Source organism: Amblyomma maculatum, chromosome 2, assembly GCF_055883805.1.
Source record: "Amblyomma maculatum isolate TAMU_Amacu chromosome 2, ASM5588380v1, whole genome shotgun sequence".
In the NCBI taxonomy this organism is placed as follows: domain Eukaryota; kingdom Metazoa; phylum Arthropoda; class Arachnida; order Ixodida; family Ixodidae; genus Amblyomma; species Amblyomma maculatum.
The window spans coordinates 28,126,091-28,147,648 of NC_139345.1; the positions used below are offsets into that span (position 1 = coordinate 28,126,091).

Genomic DNA, 21,558 nt, shown 5'->3' on the forward strand with positions numbered 1-21,558 from the left:
TTCAGAGCACGCGTGGCTCTGTGATTTCTTTATGGTTTTAACGGCCCGATTTTATAAAACCAGCATTGCGCATGGTTTATATGAAATGTAAAGCCTTTTCAGGCGCTTTCTTAGTCAGAGAAAGAATCTTCTGTGTTCAGAGGAACTCCGGAATAATTTTTGAACGATTTTGAGTTTACGATCGGCATATTTTTATGTTATGACGAAAATTTTCGAAATAATAAATAAAACAATAAAAAAGACGAAAAAGAAAGGGAACCGCAACTCAGTTTAAATGAACCAATGGCCTCACAGGGGACCAACAAATGAGGTCATGGATACGTTCGCTGGACCTCTCCTGTGCGCACCATACAGATACACTGGCGATTGTAAATGGTGACTGCAATCATCACGTGCCTGAAATGACCAATGCAGGTCGCAGAACGAATATTATTGTGCCTTCATGCACGCAAGTCTGCCTGTGGCTACAGTCCCAACTGTCGGGTCATGAAATGGGAAACTTATTTGTACTGATGCAAACCGTCACGTGGTAGAAAAATTTTGCACAAAGGACCAAGAAGACACAGAGCTACCCTGTAATATTTATACATATAAGTGAACCAGGGACGCAAAGTATAAGTTCAGTGGTTTCAGAACCCAAAATAAGGATCAGGTGCCGAAGATTCAGCCACAGCAAAGCTTAAATTACATGATATGCATGTAGGCTAGACATATTCCAATGGAGTCAACTTTATATGCCCAGGAAAGGAAGAACTTGTGCAGTTTATCCATACAGTATTGTAGCTTCAACAAAGGCACTCAAAATAAAATATGAGCACATGGAGAACATTTAACTGCTGGGTTAATGTTAGTCATGAGTTAGCATAATTAGAAGCCTGTTTTGTTTTTATGCACAAATTACAGAAATGGATGATGCAGGCATTTTAGTTACACAGCAACATATACAGAACAGGCAAAAGGGCCAAATCTGCGCTCATGCAAGCAACATGCACAACTGCTCAGTGCTGTGTATTTTTACTCACCTTTGTTGCACAAACTAAACAGGTTGTGACCACTTTGGATATGACATTCATCAGGTTTTTTGTTTCCTGGATGACGTTGTCAACCTGGGAGAAATACAGAAGGACGGGGATGGACAACAAAAGCACAAATGTTGCTATACTGACAGTGACTATAGAAAGGGGGTTTCACACCACATCCGAGGGGTGTGCGCACAGGCAACAAAATAAGGCCAGGGCAAATCACCTTAGTGAAAGTGGCCGCCTTCCCCACTGTTGGGTTCTTCACCGTGAACTGCAGCTGCTGGACAAATGTGGGTACCTTGTCCAGAAACTCAAGCAGCTCTTTCTTGTGTTGTCCCGTGGGAACCTGCCGGAAGGTCACAAGAATGCATGACACATTAACCGTAGCATGCACAATGGACAAGCAAGTAAAAGTTTGCATTACCTTAATTTTGGCCATGCTTTTGAGGAAGCTTAAGACACGCACGCATACCCACAGTAGACTAAACATAACTGTTTTGGCCTTTAATTTTGTGACGTCATTTGCAAATAAGTTCTCAATTTTTTCTGTCATAAGTGATGCTCAGTGGCTTAGCTAGAATTTTTTTGAGGGGGGCTGATGTTGCTGCGCGGTCTCTTCCGTATACCGAGCTACTCGTCATGAGTTATCCCTGTCACCAACCTATCACCTCTCAACTGCGCCATAAACACTACGTGTCAGGTTGCAAAGACTGCACGAGGCTTTCGTTCCATCGAGTATTCCGGGCCGCGTGTGTATTGTTTCAAACTAAATATTTTTGTTTAATTTAGCAAATGCAGAACTAAAAGTGCATCACAGCCAGTTTCGCAGATGCTGAAATTAACATTATTTGAATGTGTAGTCTTCCTGACGGACCCCCAGATGAAAAGGTTACCTGCACAGTTCTTTCCAGGCCGGTGCCTATATGTAGCACTTGTACACTATATGGAACTGAGGTTTTACGGATAGACGCGGACTTTCAGCAGACCCCATCGACAAGCTTTCCGCCGGAGCATGCACAGTCACTAAATAATACCGAGATTCAGCGCGAACAAGTGCCCCGAAAGAGAGAATGCAGCGCCGTCGGAGGAGATTGACCTGCTCCCTTCAAGCTTTCTTTTGTTTTTCCTCTCCATGCATCGGACCTCGCTGTGTACTTTGTCAGCTTGTTCGATAGCGTGGCCTGTCTCGTTTGCATGGTCCAATATACGGCTTTAGGAAACTCGATGCACCCCTCGCGTTTTTATTCGCACCGAAATGTCTTTTTGAGCGTGAAAAAGACACTGTAGACAAACTGATTTCCGGGGCCGGTGGTTGTTTTGCTCTGCGGTGTATGACAATACGAAACAATTTCGTGGAGTGCTGAAGCCCCATAAGCCCTCCCCGTGGCTACACCCCTGGTGATGTTAATTCAAGTTCATATCAATAAAGAGGCGAGCACCCTACATATAAAGACACATTTGAAAGTTAAACCAGAATTTGAGTTACCAATGAATGGCAAATAGTTCTTTTGGCATAACAAAACATCCCTCTTTAATGAAAAATAGACTTCATTAGCACAGGAAATTGGTGGAGCCAAGCTTCGCGGTGTAGCAGTATTTGCCGCTGCAACGTTTACAGCGTCAGAAGGACCTAACCATTTCTTAATTGCCCGAACATGTCGTGCTTCGCTGCCCGCAGTCGCACCTCGGATCTGCGAGGCTCTTTGCCCCGAACCAATCCGGCTTTCGACTAAACCTCTCGGCGCAGCTTGACGTCCTGTTTTAGCTGAAAGAAACGATTCTCCACGCACGCAAACGAGCACATCCTCCGCACACTCGGCTCGCCGCCACCAGATATGGCGTGCTAATCTGGAAGTATGTGAAAGCTTTTTTGGCAGACCGCACGGTACAATTTAGCGTTGAAGCGGTGTCCATCCCAATGTTTTCCATTCTCATTCGAGGCACTTTGCAGGAAGCTGAATTTCTCCTTTGATTTTTAACGTTGCAATGGTCGCACTCGCGCGGGCGCAGACCGACATTCCCGACCTGCATCGCACTGTACGAGGGCGATATCACCCTCTGATTCACAAGAGAGTCGATGGGCGCGGCACAGGACACCTTCCAAATCGCGGGGGAAATGGTCGAGAGGATCGCAGGAGAGATGTACCTTGCCTGCTTACTCCAAAAATCAGAGCTACTCATAGTCTGGCCGCGACCACACGATCCCTCCATCGATTCACCGTCAACGGCTAACCCGTTCGCTCGGTACGTCTCCGCGTTCTAGGACTTCACATACAAGCGAACGCAGACACCATATACACCATCTGGAAAAGCAGGTAATAAAAACAGCCAACCTCATCAGACATATGTGGTCAGTCGTAATTACGGCCTAGGATAGCGGGACGCGCTGTGCATGGTGGACGCACTCGCTGTCATCCGGCTCGCATTCTACCTTCCCCATTAGAGCTTCGCGCTCAAGCAGACAAAGAAGGCGGTCAGTTTATCGCTCTGTGCATCCCCTTTCACGCCAGCACCGCTAAGATACTTCACTCGTCATTACCGATCCTCGAGAGGCGTGTGAGCGTTACGTGGCCTGGGCATATCTAGCTTAAACTGAATGAGCAGTGCGCCCTAATTGTGCTCAAGTGGAAACGCAGAATAGCGATGCTGTGGCGTTGACATCGAGAAAGAGGCGAGAGGCATCTTACCTAATGGAGATAATGCACAGTATCGCGCATATGGCGGCCGTAATGAACGAGTGAAAAAAAAAAAAGCTATATAAGAAAAAAGAAAAAGGGAGCGTATTTTTATGCAAGAGCCTTTTCTTTATTTCTCTCTGTTTCATTTTTTACACATGCGCAATTAGTCGGAGCTTGTGATTCGAAGAAGCGGAATCGGGCGCCGTGTATCGCCGAAGCGTCGCACAAACAGCTATCGCTGTCAGAACAAGCGCAAAGAGATGACAGTGATCTATGAGGGCTCTCAGATAATGCTCTATGAGAGCCCAATGGTGACAGAGAGTTGAGTCCCACAGCTTTTATGATGAATTTAAACAGAAAGAAATCTGTCTACAGTCATGCTCAACAAGAACTGTGCACAGATCACCCCCCTCTCCCCCTCCCTCAAAATATGGATGAAATGTATATTAATAAAATCTGTTTGAAATAATAATATTAGCCCCATTAACAGTGCTGCGAGCGGCGATGAACTCTGTTTTCTTTTTTATATTGGTCGAATGTTTAGGAGAATCCTCCATGATGTAGTAGATTTGTAATAAAGGAGTAATTACTCATAGACATCCAATCAAGCACAGGCATATGACTACAAAGGAAAGCTATACAGTTATCTCAGAAACTTCGTAGTCAAAGAACAGCTTTTTTCGGTCCGGCGATCGAACCCCGGACCATCGCTAGGACCAGGACGACCAACAGATCAGATGGTAGTGCAAGAGCGAATTGATCAAAAACATGAAGTGGGAATGGTGTTGGTCGAGGCTGGAATATGATTCGGCGTCACGGCTCAAAGTGAAAATAGATACATTGCATGGGTGAGAGAAAGCTTGTATCATGCAAATACCTTTTTCCTCAAGTATGCTCTAAGATATAGTTCGACAACTCGGGCTATGAGAGATGCCATAGCGCAGGTCTCCAGAAATTTCGACCACTTGGGGTTCTTTAAAATGCACTGACATCGCATAGTGTACGGGCGCCTTGCTTTTCGTCTCCAACAAAAAGCGGCCGCCGCGGCCGGAATTAGATCCTGCGTCCTTTGATACAGCAGTCGAGCGCCCTAGCACTGAGCCACTGCAGTGGGGTGTATATATACCCAGGACCATGGTGTTTCTCAAGAACGAGGCAGTACTGCACAGCAGAGGATCTACTTCAGGGCAAGAAACCACACCCTCTACACATACTACCACAAGAAAGTTCGAAAAAGTTCTGTACCGTTTAATAGTGTAAAACGAAAATTGGGCTTTATGTAGCAGTGTTTGGTTGCATAGCTTTTCTTGATGGAGTGTGAGCACGCTCAAGCATTTCATTGTGAGGAAGTGTCATTGCAGTCAATTCTTTCTTAGTTTTCCTGACTTAGGTACTGCTGAGAGATCATTGTTGATAAAACTGGAAACGAAGCTGCAGGGCTGTTCATTTAGCTGAATGCCACGCATTTTACAAAGCATAGCATATATGTACAATGAACAATAGCATCTGTCAAGTTCCACTCAGGCATGTATCAAAGCTTAACGAGTATGCCTCTTGGTAACCATAACGGAAGACAATAAAGAATAAGTGGTAAGTAGTCATTCCCATCGTTTGCTTATTTTGATATCACTCAGCACACATTATGTTGATGAGTAGATGATGCTATGACTCCCCTCAGTGAAGTGCTGCTTTTCAAGCATTACTTACCTGATAAGAAAACTGTCGTACAACCTTATAGAGCTTGTTGGCTTCTTCTGCAAAGAATTCAGCCTGTGTAAACAGGTCCTATAAAAGAACAACAGAAAAATATGTTATCTAAAAGTAGGAGATCTGAACAAGTGGACACATAAAAATTCCAGAATATATATATATATATATATATATATATATATATATATATATATATATATATATATATATATATATATATATAGTGCATTTTATCGCGCAATAAACTGGCACTCTCCTCTGGCTCTCAAAAAGTGTAATCTGTTTTCACTCCTGCAACAAATGTACCCAATTCTTCTGGCACCCTTTTGACATTAACTAGTGTGGTATTTAATTTCATGGTTAGAAGGATTGTGCTTTCATCAGGGCGAGAAATAGCAGTGTAATCTGAAAATTGGTGATGTACTTGTATAATGAGTGCCAGAGGGAAATTAGGAAAGCCACTAATGTAAATTAAAAAAAAAAAAAAGCAAAGGGCCAACAGTTGATCCTTGGGGTACACCTATGTTAATGACCTTAAATTCAGAAAATACACAGGCCATGAATAGCGTGTTCTTTAAGTCAGGTAAGCAATATTTCTTTAAAAGTTAGTGTGAGACCAGTTATGTCATATGCTTCAAGTTTGTAATATAATGTTGCAATTAATCATGCCAAAAGAGTCAGTCACGCTTAAATATACAGAGCCAAAAAGTTGTTCACTGTGCAGCAGTTGTTTAATACAGTAGCCATTTAGGCAAAGCAGCATAAGTTTAGTGGGACTCCCTCAATGAAAGCCGAATGACCAATATTTTAGTAACTTACGCTTGCTTATGAAAATATTTAATCTCAGTGTGAACATTATTTTTCTTCAATAACTTTGCTAAGGAAGAAAAGTATGGAGATGGGACGATAATTAGTTGCAAGCTCATTGTCACCTTTTCTGTACATATACTATACTAATGCTTTTTCTTTCTTTATAAAGATATCAGTAAAAATGCATGTTGAAAATTACACTGATTATTTAACTAACTATATATGTAAGATATTATACAAGCAGCTGATTTCAAATGGCGCACACAGATGTCGCCTAAACCTGGGCCTATACCTGGGCTTGAGAGATATTAAGGTGAACTTCATCAGTAGTGACTGAAAAATTATGGAATGAATGTGATGTGTGGTTCAAGTTTAATTGTGAAATTGAGTCTGGATGATTGAAGAATAACAAAGTGATTTCTGAAAGCATTTACCATATCGTTAGACTGATTACGTGATATGACTTTTATATATATGGGCATTGGGAGGATATTTGTTAAAACTTTTAGAAGTTGCCATTGTTCCTTGGAGATTTTATTCAATTTAATTCTCTCAAAATAACACTTTTTTTCCTGACTTAGTAGAGAGTTAATGTTAAGGCGGAATTCGCAAAGTTAAAAGACTGATTTTTAGTTTTCTTAGACAATTTTTTTGTCAGTGGTTTCTAAAGGTGCGTCAGTCATCAAAGGAGTAAATGTCAATTTATACTTCATTTTACATTTCATAATAGCGTAGCGCTAAAGGAAATGGTGCTTAGGAAATGCGTTCAATATTGGTTTCTCTGCTCCTTTAATAGAATTGACTGTTAGTATCAATGAATATTTATTTTCTTTCTTGGAACCATATGCTTTGCCCTGAATAAGCAAGATACACCAATAGCTCCTGATGCCACACTCGCTTTACGTCAATGAGCCTTAGCCTCGTCACATTTTTAACGTATTGATCCCCATCATATTCAGGGCTCATTTTGTTTCTAACCAGCTTCAAATGTAAAAACACAAAAATATTTTACAATATTTTAAAACACATTCAGTCCGCTTTAATTTGAGTTTAAACTTCCACCCAAATGGCATTACAGCCACAGAAATTTGTTTCAAGGGAAACTTAAAGGGAACAACTCTGTCCCGACTTTCCAACCTTTTTGCCAACTCAGGGCGAGCGCACTGTGCGTTGCTATCGTTGTTTCCTTGGTAGTTAAGTTGAACAGAATACCGTAACATATTGCTCATCATTGCAACAAATTATCCAACTTTACATACCCTCCGAAAATGCATACAGTTTGTCTGTAGCATAAGTCTTGAATGAGAATCCCGCGAGCTTCAAGAAATCCGTATGGCTTTTTAGGAGTTTCTAACGCGCGAACTTTTACTAGCTAGCCGCTTGGCACCCTCCAAGTGGATAAAGTATAAAAGTTGCTCTAAAGCAAGCCCAGTTTCAGTATTCATGCCTTCGGTGTTTCCTCAGGATCTGGGTGCGAACAGCGTGAGCGCAAATACTGCCTTATTCGACTCTCTTGGCTCCTCTGGTTTTGCCTCGGCTGAGCATACGTGCCTGTGTGGTCTTGAGGTCGCCCTCTCCTCGAGTGAACTGGTACATGGAGAAGGCCATCTGAGACATGGCGCGTGCCCGGCCTACGATGTCGTTCTCGGCGGCGGGCCACTTCTCCGTCTCGGCGTCCATCTCCGACGTCAGCAGCTTCATCTCGAGGCCCAGCTTGGCGATCTTGGCTTGCTCCTGCGAGACCACGCGTTGCGCTGCACTCCCCTCAAGGCCGACGAGAGGGGTTCGCCCTTTGGAGTCACGCCATCAGAATCGCAAGGCGGTATATTGTGCACGCAGTGCTGTTGTTGTTCTTGCATCACCTCCGCTTCGAACTCAGTTTCTATCGGCCCAACAATGATGCTGAAAAGGATTGGCGCGCCTGCACAGGCAGCTTGTTAGCCCCACTTTTAATTTAATCTGAACAGCTGTTAAACTCAGTCTACTGTCCAGTTCATTTATTTGTATACTTATCTGCACGGTGCCTATACGGCCATCCGGAGAGTTATCGCGGGTGTTTGGGATTCAACCAGCATTCAAAAAGACAACTTTCTAACCATGAAAAAAGGAGTACACCAGGGAACGGGAAGGGTAGCCAGCAAAAGCTCTCCGGACATTACCGCCTGAATTTGTTTTCTTTTCCCTCAGTGGCTGCCAAACGCGACGTCTATCATACACAGAGGTGAGCCAAGATTGAGACTTGAGTTATGAAAAGTGTGAAAGCACTGCGTACCTCAGTGTCAAGCTTCATGGGCTTGAGTGGCTTGCTCGTTGTACCGTGGCGCTGGAGGGGTGGAAAGAAAAAAAAAAAGAAGGCAAAGAATGAGAGTCGTGCATGAAGGACGTTCGAGGCTTTGACCCAAAACGAAAGAATGGACAGAAGTTGGTGAGAAGTAGACGAGCGGACACGAACCTAGAGTCGTTTCACGACGATGAAAACACTTGCTATAGCGTACGCATGAGAAACATGCAGGACGTGGTGTCCGCCATTTGTTGCCTTAGCTTCTCATTTTTCATTTTTGTCTTTTTTTCTTTCTCGCAGCGCTTATCTCCTTACAAATGCGAACTTAACAAATGACGTTCTGCGAGGGAAGGAAAGACACAGTAAACTTCCAGGCTGAGAAGGGAGTGCAGGACTACAGATTAATCGAACACCTGGTGCTTTTTTTCGTACGCTGACATCGCACAGTACTTGGGCGCATTTTGCATTTCGCCCTCTTAAGAATGTGTCCGCCGTGGCCAGAATTTGATCCTGGTATTTCAGATCTGTAGCCGAGCGCCCCGGCCACTGAGCAACCCTGAAGGATAAGCAACTAGGCCAGTTGAATTATTCAAGTACAAGTGTTTCAATACATGAGAAATGAGACGGGTGCTTTCAAGACTTTTTTTTTTCTCTCTCTCTCTCTCTCGTTTTGGCGTACGTCATACGAACACCAAAAATGACACGCGTGCCTTCACGAGTCTACGTGTGAGGCCCCTGTAAAAGGTACTCTGCCACACGAATGCCCTTTGTGCGGAGAAACGCGCACGCAGGCACGCGTTCCGCCGCAATGGCTCAGTGGTAACTGCTGAGCCACGCGACCCGGGTTCGATCCTGGCCGCGGTAGCCGCGATTGCATAGAGGCAAAACGCAGGGCGGCCGTGTATACTGCGATGCCAGTGCATGTCACCGAACCCCAGGTGATCAAAACAGCCGGAGCCTTCCACAGCGCGGCATTTCTCATAGCCTGAGTCGCGCTGGAACGTGCAAACAAACCCCCTACACCCTCCACCCCCACCCCCACCTCCTTGGCACACACACAAAACTGCAGCGCTCATTCATTACAGACAGCCAAAACAGCCAACTGGCCTTGAAAAAAAGCGAAAAAGCAAGGTGGAGGGTGTAGGGAGTTTGCACGTTCCAGCGCGACTCAGGCTATGAGAAATGCCGCGCTGTGGAACGCTTCGGCTGTTTCGATCACCTGGGGTTCGTTGACATGCACTGGCATCACACTATACACGGCCGCCCTGCGTTTCGCCTTTATACAATCGCGGCTGCTGCGGCCAGGATCTAACCCAGGTCGCCTGGCTCAGCAGTTACCACTGAGCCATTGGGGCGGAACGCATGCCTGCGTGCGCGTTTCTCCGCATAAAGGGCGTTCGTGTGGCAGAGTACCCTTTACAGGGGCCTCACATGTAGACTCGTGAAGGCATGCGTGCCATTTTTGGTATTCGTATGACGTGCGCCAAAACGACAAAAAACCTCCGGCAGTGATTTTTAATAAACCGGGATCGGTTGCGCTGGATTCAGTTCCAGTGAATATGGGCTTGTTTGGCTCAGCACAGTGAAAAAATAAAGTGAGTAGAGAAAGAGCGATATCCCAAAGCCTCGTAAGTGGCCGCAAACAGCTAGTCGAAAATTTCCGTCGCAAGTTGAAACGCAGTTTTATGTGTCTGTCTAAGCATACTCACTAAGTGCCGAATCTACCACGTGGAATCCACCAGGTGGTCATTCATGCAGCAATAAAACAAAATCATCTGCTAAGAGGCAGTGGTTATTTACGTGGCCTATTTGAAGAGTGCCAGTTGGGCGTTGCCAGGTAGAGCGGACATGCGTTCAGCGATGGCTCACTACTACGTGAGCACTAATGCGGTTCTAGCAGCCACTCGACGCAGTCACACAGTGCGTGGCGGCAAATTTTTTAAGGGGACGTAAAAGGAGCCTCACCCCGGGCCTTGGCAACGACATGTAGACGGATCGCGCGCCGTCAGGGCCCTGGGTCGGCGGCGGCGGCCGGCACTGCTGGCTGGCCTCTCGAGATATGGAGGCCACGTCGTTGACCAGCGACTGCCACACCTCCATGAACACCTCCAGGTTCTCCTTGGCGATCTTGCTCACCGGATGCGTGCTCAGGGTCTGGCACGCGCTCACCACCTGCGCCCACGACGAGGACGCGTCAGCGCTGGATACGATGCTCGAAGGAAAGTGGCCGACACCAGCCTTCCGCGTGCGTGCAGCTAACGATAACTGTTCCCTTTATTTCATGTCGCCAGCGAGAACTTAAGACTAAAAAGACGCGTCGAATGCAGAAGCTCCACATGGGAAATAAGGTATTCCTGATGATCAGCACCTACATTCAAGCTTTGTCGACAGTGCTGGTAAACCGTAAGCAAATTAGACATGCTACATAGGCACACACATCGCGCGATTCGCAGGGCCCCAGTTGCAGACTGCGAGGTAGGCTTGACTCTGGGTAGTCACGCCGTTAACAACGCGAGCATGGCATGCGAAGGCGGCGACGCAGGGCTCACCTGGGAGCCGTAGACCTTGAGGCAAGCATCCGTATTCTTGGCGGTCACCTGGAGGGCCTCCGTGCTCGCCACGTGGTACAGCAGCCGGCATACCTGCCCATTCGCCCAGGCAATTAGTGTAAAGCAAGGGCACATAGCACTATGCACAAGAAAGTCACACTGGGATCTGAAAAAAATATTGGTTGGTTGGCGTGTCGAGTTTTATGGCACATCAGAAACTGAGAGGACCATGATGCATTAAAATACGAAGGGTTTCACTCCAGTGCATCGCAACCCTGTCCTGCTTCTTCGAAAGGGACTGAAAACGACAGTATAACGACTGGATCCGTAGTTTACCCCAGAAAGAAGGGTTTGCTCTTCGGCAAGTATTGCGTGCAGATTTCATCAACAACGTGGCGTTGCTGAGAAAGAAAGCGACGTAAATATCGAGTACCAGTGCCGACTCAACGCACTCTTGTGCACTATTATTACGTGCATTATTGTAATGGCTGATGACTTTACACGAAAGAGTTCACTGGCTGCGCACCGTGAAAGGTTCCTTGCAAATATACTCGGAGAGTGTTTAAAGGTCATACTTTCAGCCGTTTACAGGCATTTTCAGAGCACGATTAAATAACTGAGTACGAAAAAAAAAAGCAAAACTACGAAAGAATGGCGGGGTGGTATCGTCATGACCGGGCGGCCAAGTCGTGGCGCACGGTTTTTGATCGTTCCGCTCGCTGTCGCGAGTTCGACAGCTCTGACAAGACATGTACCTTTTCTAATCCATTTGCCGCAATAAAATAGTCATGCGCCCCAGATGGGGAAAGAAGTTATTTTAAAATATTCCTGTCGATAATACAAGATCGACAATGCGAAGAAATACGTCGTAGATCATGTTTCAAGTGCTTTCATTTATTCTATATTACAACCATCAAAACTGCAAGAAGAATATTGTGAAAGCATTAATTGGCTCACGAGTGGCGTGGACAGAGCCCCCCGTCAGAGCGTGTCCGCAAAAAAAAAAAAAAAAAAAAAAAAGCGTCATTACTAGGAATTGAACCATTATCCAAACAGTCAGCTTTCTTGATCCAGGGACGAGAGCACTACACTATAGCCGCAGTTTTTTTTTTCTCTTTTATTGCGTAGGAAAACTTTCGTAAAAAAAGAAAAAAATCAGCAAATCACCCGTTTCTTGTAGCTGTGCTCATTAGGCGTCCTCATTTGCCTTACTTATTCGCACCGACTTTGAGGGCTTTATGGGGATTTCTTAAAGAGGTTGCTGACACTTTCAATTTCCTCGCTGTGCGCTTCTCTTTAGATTACCTGTATAGCATCTTGAGAAAGCAGCTGATCCAGGTTCTGAGTCTTTGTTCCCTACACCGTTGTATCAGCAGCCTTATCTAGGGTTTTTGTTCTAAAGCGTGTTAGGAATGTGTATTCAGATAGCAGCAAAAACGTTCTTTTTCAAACTACAGACAGCGACACTGCCTGTCAAGAAATTCCTTCACCATAAGGAGATGTTTATGCCCTGGACGGTGAATTGCCGTCAGTGTAACGTGCCTGAGACAATTGATCATTGTTTCACTCTGTGCCGTGATGCTATTGTCGTTTGAGGCATTCTACAACGAACTCTTAAGATGGACATTGAAATTACACCATATACTATTAGATTTCTTTTGCCTCTTGACAAAAACTCTGTTGTGCCTTATGATCTATTTGTGTTGATGGGACTATTCAGTATTTGGAAAAGCCGTATGATGGACAGACATGCCGAGTCACCAAGATCGTCCAAATCCGTGTTTCGTGAGCAGTGTGCTTTGGTGAGGAGTGCATATGCTGCTTGCGAACCTCCAAACTGGCTGCCTTACCTAGATGCATGTGTGTGCCTCCCAGAATTTTGATGTTTTGATGGTGGTGCAGTATCGGGCTAGGGATATGGCAGGCTCGTATTAAGCAGGCCGGTAACTTGAGACATGAACAAGTTTGAGTACACTATCGCCGTAGCGGAACACGCCTCATGTAAAACAGCATCACATTCTCGCGCTGTGCAGTGAACATTGTCATCTTCATAAAGTTCTGTCTGCGCATCTTCTTGATATGCCATCTGGCCGCGTGTGACCAAGGTCCGCTAGCCTAGCACTGGGTGAATCCATCAGGAGGCGTGACAGAACTCGTAATGCTTTCGCATTACCGCACCTAAGCAGACTTAAGTTTGCCCCCGGAATTTTTGTTGAATTCGTATATCACGGCAGTAGTTCTCGGAAAAGGAGCAAACGTATATATATATATATATATATATATATATATATATATATATATATATATATATATATATATATATATATATATATATATATATATATATATATATATATATATATATATATCACATTTATAAAGTTAGGATTAACACACACATCAACAACAGCAGAAATTGCCGAACTATATAAGCTCACCAAGTTAAAGAAGGTAGGTTAACCCCTTTATCCGAATTCACCCTCATGAAACACCTTTGCTTGATTTGATGTAGTAGATCGTATTTTGTGCAATAATATTTTTTCTGCGCCTTGCCGCGTCTCGAGCATGATAACATATTTCACCTATTTCTTTTTTTTTTTCATGAATACAAAAGACTTGGTTACAACGATGCCGAACTTGTTTCTGTGTCATTTCGAGAATGCTAACATGCCACAGCCTCTGGAACAGCCCCTACCTTGTTTTGGAGCAATAGCTGTTAAGTCTCGTCTCGCGCGAGATCGCGTCGTCCACCGATTTTCATACGCACAGTGAAAGGTAACGCAGAGCTAAGGATAGGGAGCAGAAGTAAGATTGGGAAGGGTTGCTGAGCATTTCCATTCACAGAGCATTGCCGAAGAGTAACGCAAGGAGGGTGCAAAGACAGGATCCTAATGTGCGTTTTGCAGCAATCTAGGCAGAACACCGTGGACGGCAGCATCCGCGCTGTCGAAGCAGTGGCAAGGAGGCGTCATAGGTAAGTTAAAGTCGACGGAACAACTTAGCCGCCACTGAATTCGACAGAGTCGCCCTATGAATTTCATCCTTTCCAAATAAAAAACAATTACTCGCGTTTTTTTTTTCTTTTCAATTCATCCACTCATATAAAGCAATTTAGGGCGATGGCCAATTATATGATTCCATACATTTTTTTTTTTTTTACAGAAAAATCCATACAATATACCGCAGTCTTCTACTTCTGTCGAGTCACTTTAGCTAGGTGCAGGCGCAAGCCGAAGCTGCCGACCAGCGCTGTGCGCGCCTGCGACTGCTGCACAGTGAAGCAGGGCACGTGCGGCTGAGTGCGGTGCGCGGGCCCAATTAACGTGCTGGCCTTCGGCGGCGACAATATGCGTGCGGAGTGCGCACCTCCTGGACATGTTCGGCGTGCTCGGCGAACTTGTCCGCGTACTCCTCCAGCCTGGCGTGGTCGCCGGCGAGCGAGGCGTTCTTCAGCCGGTTGAGCAGCTCGCCCTCGTCCATTGTCTTAAAGAGCTCGTCCGCATGGTCCAACGCCGTGTCGCGAAGCTGCAATGGAGAAGCCACGTCGCCAAGCGAGCCTAAGTCCCATCCTGTGTTACTCAAATGCCGCACTTGACCAAATATTTTCAAAAATAGCGCGCCAGTGTCGAAGCAAAGACATCTTTATAGCGTGTCGCTGCTGTAACGTGGACAAAAGTTGGACGAAATTTCTTTTAGGCAAGTGTTAGTGGAAACGGAAGACGCCAGCCAGGGACGAAGTAAAAGGCGCATTCATGTTTCGGAACACATTTTGGTTCAGCACAGCGATGATGCCCCGCTGTACCAGAGGGACTAGTGTTTCTGCACCGTAATGCAGTTATTTCCTTCCTTTTCTCCCAGTAACGTGAGAACAATGCACGTTTATATAACAAATTTGGTACACCGTTGCATGGAACCGAACCTCAAGCATTCGTTCCAAGGTGCGAAGAAAAAAAAAAGGAAAAAACTGTCCAAGCTGACCAGTGGAATTCGCCATTAAGATTGCCGCTTGGATTTGTCAAAGAAAGCGCTACTGTATCAAATTTTGGACTTATTTAAGGTATTAAGCCATAAGCTTTCTACAGTAACACTGCTTGGCCTCTCTGGAACTCGTCACGCTATGCGTTTCTCCATACTTTTTCTGGGGTTCCAAATTTAAGAAATGTTTTGTTGGTTCAAATTAGAAAATATTTGCGGAAGCTAATTTCTGATCCCTCAAAGTACCAGTGAAAAACAACGCGACAAAAATCTGAAAATGGATAGCGTACGCCTTCAGGCGGCAGTTCGGAAATGCTGTGAAAAATAAGGGACGCTATTTCCGAGCATGGGACACGGGTGAGTTTTGACCGTACAGGTCTCAAATCGTCGTAGATGGCTGCTGTCAAAATAATCGCTAAAATTGTTCTAGTTCTGGTGATTCAAATGTTGTATTGCAGATAGCTGGCGATAACTAGTTTTCAAGTACCCTCAAAACTAACGCTGATCTAGCAATACTAGTGCGGTAGCGAAGTTCGGGTATCTGCTTTGGCACTGGGTCGCTATTCATCCCTGCTTCTTCGTTGCAGAGCGGAAGACGCGAGCGCAAGGCGAGAAATTTCGCAAGTGTGCTGTGTGCGAGCGAGCCCAGTGCACGCCTGTAAGCCGCCATGTTGCGCGCGCTCGTAGCATGTGTGAAGGCAAAACTTTGCGCGGTGGCTAAGATATCTTTATGCGCATTTGGATGAGCTAATCGTCGGGATATTACGGCACCCCTATTAAGCAGCACGAGTAGCAGAGAAAAATCTCACTGAGGTTGAAAAAAAATTATAACAGGAGGCAATAAGAGCCCAGTTGAAAGTGAGGCGCACCTGTTGCTTGAGGTCTGCCGTTGCCCTGAGCGTCTGCTCAATGGCGTTCTCGAGGTCCTCGTTGGGAGACGTACAACCTGCTTGATCCTGCGAGGAGAACAACAACACTGCAGCCCAGCGAGCGGGGGTCCGAGGACGGCGCGTACCAGGCTGACGCCGATCCGGAGGAGCTGGTTTAGCTCGAGCTTGGCCCTGTCGCAGAGCAGGAGGATCTTCTCGCGGTGCTCGTGCGACGTGTAGGCCGAGTCGGTGAAGTCCTGCGTGCGCTCCACCACCGCGTCTAAGGCACTCGACAGCCGCTCCCGGCAGCTGGGCCCCACCAGCGTCATGCGCATCGTCTCCACCAGGTCCTGCGTTTGTCGCCAACTTCAGCAGCGGCACGGCTCGGATAACGTTTGTATCGCTGAAATGATCGTTCAGCGCAGGGTTCCCGCCGGAAGGAGGGAACGAAATCTTGAATTATAGTTGCCTTCCGCCTCTTAACCGACCGATACCCTCTGATCAACCATCTCCTCAGACTACGTAAGCAGCACGGTGGGAAAGAACTGTTTGGCTGCGCACCTCAAACATCTTGACAGCGTTGTGGACGGTGGCGCACCGATCGAATTCGTCCAGGCGCCAGGAGCCCCGCCGGGCGCCCTTGCGGCGGCACTCGGAGGAGGAAGAGGCGGCGCAGGAGGCCAGCTCGGGAATGACGCCGTCCTTGACCACGAAATGCACCAGGTCCATGGCGCGGCGCATCTGCAGGAACACCGTGTCCCGGTTCTCCCGCGCCGTCTCGCACTCCGGATGCCTCAGACAGGCCTGCGCACAAAGGGGCGGGAAACGACACTCACTGCACGGCCGCTTATCCCGAAATCCAGAGACTATAAGGCGTCGCTCGCTGCTGTCCCCAACGGAGCTTGAACGCGGATACCTAACACATTGTAAGTGAAGATTAACAATAGGTATTGAGGCTTTTCGGATAAAACGCTCCTTATTCATGCATCTATCACATCTTCGGACATATATCACATGACACGGGCATGCCCGTCCAACCTTGTTATCCCTCCAAACCCCAACCCCACCCGGGAAGACAGGGGAAGGGGGGAGTGCGACCCTGCTCGGCTGCTCTGACCTATAGGCCCGAACGGCCTTGATCGAACGCGCCCTGGCAGCTGCCGATGCCACTGGGGTCCCGTACTAGGGACCCCGTTTAGCGCTTGTGAGGACCGGTCCAATCATACCTCCCTATGCACACTCCTTTCGAGTGATTTAAAGTCTTTCACAACCACCACCAGTCCCCCGATATGCATAGTTTGGACCACATTGAACGCACCGTTTAAACCCGATGAGGCATATTATTTGTGAAAGTTCTTGTCTCTGAAGCACGTCATACACTGCCTGATGGCATTTATCATTAAATTTACAAGGCAATAACGGTGCTTAATCATTGTAAGGATAGTTGTAACCAGCCGCAACTTTATAAATACAAATTTCTAAAGAAATAAAGCAATACCCGTCATTTTGACGCCTCTACAGGTAGGCACGAAGTCTGTACAGATGTGAGCATGTGTCTTCGCATACGAAGGCGTGAATCTATTTAGCAGAGCTGGCTGCCGGGCTAGCTGGTGCTCTCCTTTCCATTGTCGAAGCGTCGCTTGTTGGGCCAGTTAATTGGTGCACGCTTAGAGAAAAAGGCCGCTAAAGAGGAAGCATTCACAAGAAGAAGCAGGCAGGACGTTGGTTTCTTTCGTCCCTCGTATATAGTATTGGCGTTTGTATGCGAATGTGTTGCTTAACGAAGAACAGGTTTGCGTGCCTTTGATGCAGTCAGCAGCAGCATCGTGGACCTCTCGAGGATCATTCTTGCCGACGTCATCTGGGCTCTTCGTTTCTCGTCCTTCATGTCCTGCAGAGAATGACCTGAGCGTCAGATTTACAGCCTGCGTACCGAGGTCCTGACACACGTCGAGAAAGAAAGCAGGCCTGTTATGCGGTCAACACCAGCGACCACCATTGCTACACCGGAGGTTTTACCAAGTGGTACAAGGAAGCCGGCCTCTAATTTCTAAACTATGAAGACAGCTTCTGCGGCAGTAAAACAGGAGAACAATTTCTAATTTAAGAAAACTGTCTTTTCAGCTATTTCAGTTGGATGTCTAGTTCGAATTAGGGGCTTGTAGCCGGTCATTACTAGTAGCATTATCAGTTTTTATTATTTTGAAGACGCCATTAGCCTGGCTCAACAAATTTTAACCGTTCCGCGCCAAAAGACTCACGCTTTCGAAAATCAAGCTCTCTAAGCGCTGTCAATCAATGGTGCAAGTGCTGCGCCCCTTTATCTGTCCCGTGTGGGCAGCAAACAGTGGCGAGGATCGCTGTGCACGTAGTGCAGACAAGGTGACGTGGCACTTCGCCTGCGCCATTGATTGACAGCGCTGGGGACGGTGCTTAGAGCACGGGTTTTTCGAAATTGCGCATGTTTTGGCGCGATATAGCAAACTTTGCTGAGCTACAGCAAATATCTAATTAGAACTAGACGCCTGACTCTATAGTTATAAAGTTAATTATCAGAAATCAGTTTATCAGCTTTCACTGTTTTCCCATGTTCGCAAACACTGCCATTTGTGCCGCAGAAGCCATCTTCGTATTACAAAAAAGCCTATTCTTAAAATTTAGCGCTCGGCTTCCCTGAAACGCCTGGCATAGCAGAATACCCGTAACATAAAGTGATATGGCGACTTCTACAAGAAATGAATGTGCACAGTTGTGTTATCTCATTTTGTCTTCAACTGCTCGTACCTGTCAAAAATTTATTTACGAAATCCAGCCACGACGAGCAGAGGAGAGGAGATACACGCGGATTAATTCAATTATAAACTGCACGTAAGTGAACGGCGCTAGTGTAATTCAATCATAAAAATATCTGCAGGCAAAGTGTTAGAATTACTCGTCACGGAAAAGTATTTTGAAAGCGCTGAGTCGATTGAAATATCACTTACGCGGCTTGCGACAACAATACCATAGTTGAAGCCTTGTTTCGACACTTGCGGCAGATCGTAGGGGCACTTTTTGTAACGCGCTTTCACCATGAAGTTACTGTTTTGATTGATTGATTGATTCGTTCACAGGAAATGAAAGGCGCAGTATCTGTCACACTTGTAGCTGTGGACACCTGAACCGCGCCGTAAGGGAAGGGAGGAAGGTGGGAGAGAAAGTGGAAGGAGAGAAATAGGAGCCGTAGTGGAGGGCTACGGAGTAATTTGGACCACCTGAAGATCTTTAACGTGCGCTGACATCGCACAGCACACGGACGCCTCTTCGTTTCGCCTCCATCGAAACGCAGCCGCCGAGGTCGGGTTCGAACCCGGGTACTCCGGCACAGTAGTCGGGCGTCTTACCACTGCACCACCCCGGCGGGGCAGTTACTGTTTTGCAATACTTACAATTTTGCATGTACGGGCACCTCAAATTATGCACATCTGTGCTATTTGTTGTGCAAGAAACTAAACATGTAAACTTTTAGTTGACATTACTTTCAGCGCAAAAGCAGTACTTTACGAGGCCTAACCGGCTCACCATTCACTACGGTGTCGACATGAAAGGTTGTTTGTTTGGTTGGTTGGTTCACAGGAAGGGAAAGGCGAAGTATCTGTCACACTTGCTCTGTGGACACCTGAACCGCGCCGTAAGGGAAGGGAGGGAGGTGGGAACGAAAGTGGAAAGAGAAAGAGGAGCCGTAGTGAAGGGCTACGGAGTAATTTCGACCACCTGGGGATCTTTAACGTGCGCTGACATCGCACAGCACACGGACGCCTCCAACTCGTGTTTCGCCATTAAGGTGGAAGGGGGGGGGGGGGGGGAGTGAAATCGGAATACAGTTTTCCAAGACCATTGGATCAAGAGATAGTCCCTAGGCCACGCAGGCACATTTGTACGGCGTGGTTAAGACGTGGTTATTATACGTCACTCGGGACAGCCTGGGCAACACGTATTACGGTCGTCCATACGAGCGTGTCTGGAAATATAGTGATAGCGAGAAGACGGCAGCGTCAGCTACATTTACAAAGATAAACTAATCCACACTAGTGTTTACACACTTTATAACTAGCTGTATCCGCGTTAAACATCTGAATTTTTTGTATAATTTGTCATGCGCCACTGGCACAGTTTGCTTCTTTCTGTGAAGATAAGGTTTTCATAAAATCAGCTCAGTTAGCAGCTTGGGTCATCAAAACAAAGTGTGATGCATAAGCTCAACGATGCCTAAATATGCCCATTCATAAAGAGCGTCGGGAAATCATCAAACCATATTCGCGTTGGGCTAATACCGAAGTTATGCCCCACGGACATGGAATGCAGATATGTACAGTTTTGGTCAAAAGTTCTAAGGCTAAAGGATTTTCCTCTAAGCCCCAGAATGCAGCCGTCAAGCCATCTTTAAAGGTCAAAGGGCATTTCAAATGCTAGGAAATGGTTTTTTATCACAGCTAGAAACTGTTGACCAAGGCTGTACCTAACGTTTTCTCATTCATTTTCACTCGGCCCCCGAGAATCTTATTTTTGACTCTGCCGCACGACTACAATTCCTCGCTCCTCGGCACAAAACGCACTGCTTTGGATGTGCTCGGCGAAGATGCCGCATTTTCACATACTTGTTTTAAGTATAGGAGGTAATTTTTCACAACGAATGACAATCAAACTTCAGGGGGCACTTTGACTCATTAAAGTGCTTTAAGGCGGAAGCCTTCCCCGCTGCGCTGCTTAGGCATTGACTGCCAGACCATTTGTGATTGACTAGTGCTTTATTTGGCTGTTGACCTTGAATGCGAATTATAATTGTCCACTTTGATTGGGGTGTTTGGCTTCTTTCTATGACACCCCTTCCCCTACTCCACCAGCTTCTGCAACTGCGTCTATTTCTATATGCTCTGTGATGCGGCATTCGAGCAAGCTCCAAATGAAAGGCACCGCACGGACGCCTGGATCAAACTCCCGGCGGGGTCAGCTTCGTATATGGGTGAATTTCCTGGTGACGTCATCACCAGTCATGACCGGGTGTGACGTCATTATCACTTCCGGTTATTAGAAATGGCCAGATATGACATCATGATGAAGTCACATCTGGTCATGACGTAACAGCCGACGACGTCACGATGTGATGGCGTCATAGTCATCTATAATTATTCATGACACTCTAAGAAAAAAGGGTGTGCGAAAGGGGTAAAAAGGGCATAGCATGGTCCTTTACCCCCTTTAGAAGGCCTTGGGGGTAACTTTGCACCTGCTGGAAGCAGGTCCCTATTCACTTACCCCCTCTTAGAAAACTTGCACCCTACTGCAACCCTACTTACCCTCTCTACCAGCGTTTGTGTGCTTGTGTGTGTGTTCGTGCCCCTTAGACAGCAGTGTTAATAGTTTGGGCACATGTCACGATGGGGCGCTGGTTCAGCATTCTGTCCCATCATGTCTCGTTCCTGCACCGTCGCTTTCAGAGAGGGGACGCCTTTTGTGCCACCTTCGCCACCGTTTTTCTCTCGCAGCGTTTGTGTCCCTCTCCATGTTTACTCTCCCCAGTCAGGAACTGCAAGCTGCAGGTGTGTCCTGGTTTCTATGGGGGGACGTAATGACTGCAAAACTGCTTCTAAATTCTAATGAAACAGCAGATACTTTTGTTTTGCT

The 21,558-nt window shown here is 46.4% G+C and overlaps 1 protein-coding gene and 1 pseudogene across 2 annotated transcripts in view; one reads left to right on the forward strand and one right to left on the reverse strand.

The window, feature by feature from the left end:
- Positions 1-21,558, reverse strand: part of alpha-Catr (alpha-catenin related) — a 113,746-nt gene that overhangs the window by 10,385 nt on the left and 81,803 nt on the right. For both annotated transcript variants that reach the window (XM_084593604.1, XM_084593603.1), the window contains exons 5-16: positions 17,696-17,785; positions 16,456-16,698; positions 16,041-16,244; positions 15,895-15,981; positions 14,417-14,575; positions 11,051-11,143; positions 10,467-10,673; positions 8,493-8,543; positions 7,772-7,954; positions 5,408-5,485; positions 1,246-1,368; positions 1,023-1,106 (exon numbers count right to left, since the gene is read on the reverse strand). In XM_084593604.1, coding sequence (XP_084449730.1) covers positions 1,023-1,106; positions 1,246-1,368; positions 5,408-5,485; positions 7,772-7,954; positions 8,493-8,543; positions 10,467-10,673; positions 11,051-11,143; positions 14,417-14,575; positions 15,895-15,981; positions 16,041-16,244; positions 16,456-16,698; positions 17,696-17,785 — 1,602 coding nt within the window. The remainder of the gene's footprint in view (positions 1-1,022; positions 1,107-1,245; positions 1,369-5,407; positions 5,486-7,771; positions 7,955-8,492; positions 8,544-10,466; positions 10,674-11,050; positions 11,144-14,416; positions 14,576-15,894; positions 15,982-16,040; positions 16,245-16,455; positions 16,699-17,695; positions 17,786-21,558) is intronic.
- Positions 12,463-12,933, forward strand: LOC146198204 (uncharacterized; annotated as a pseudogene).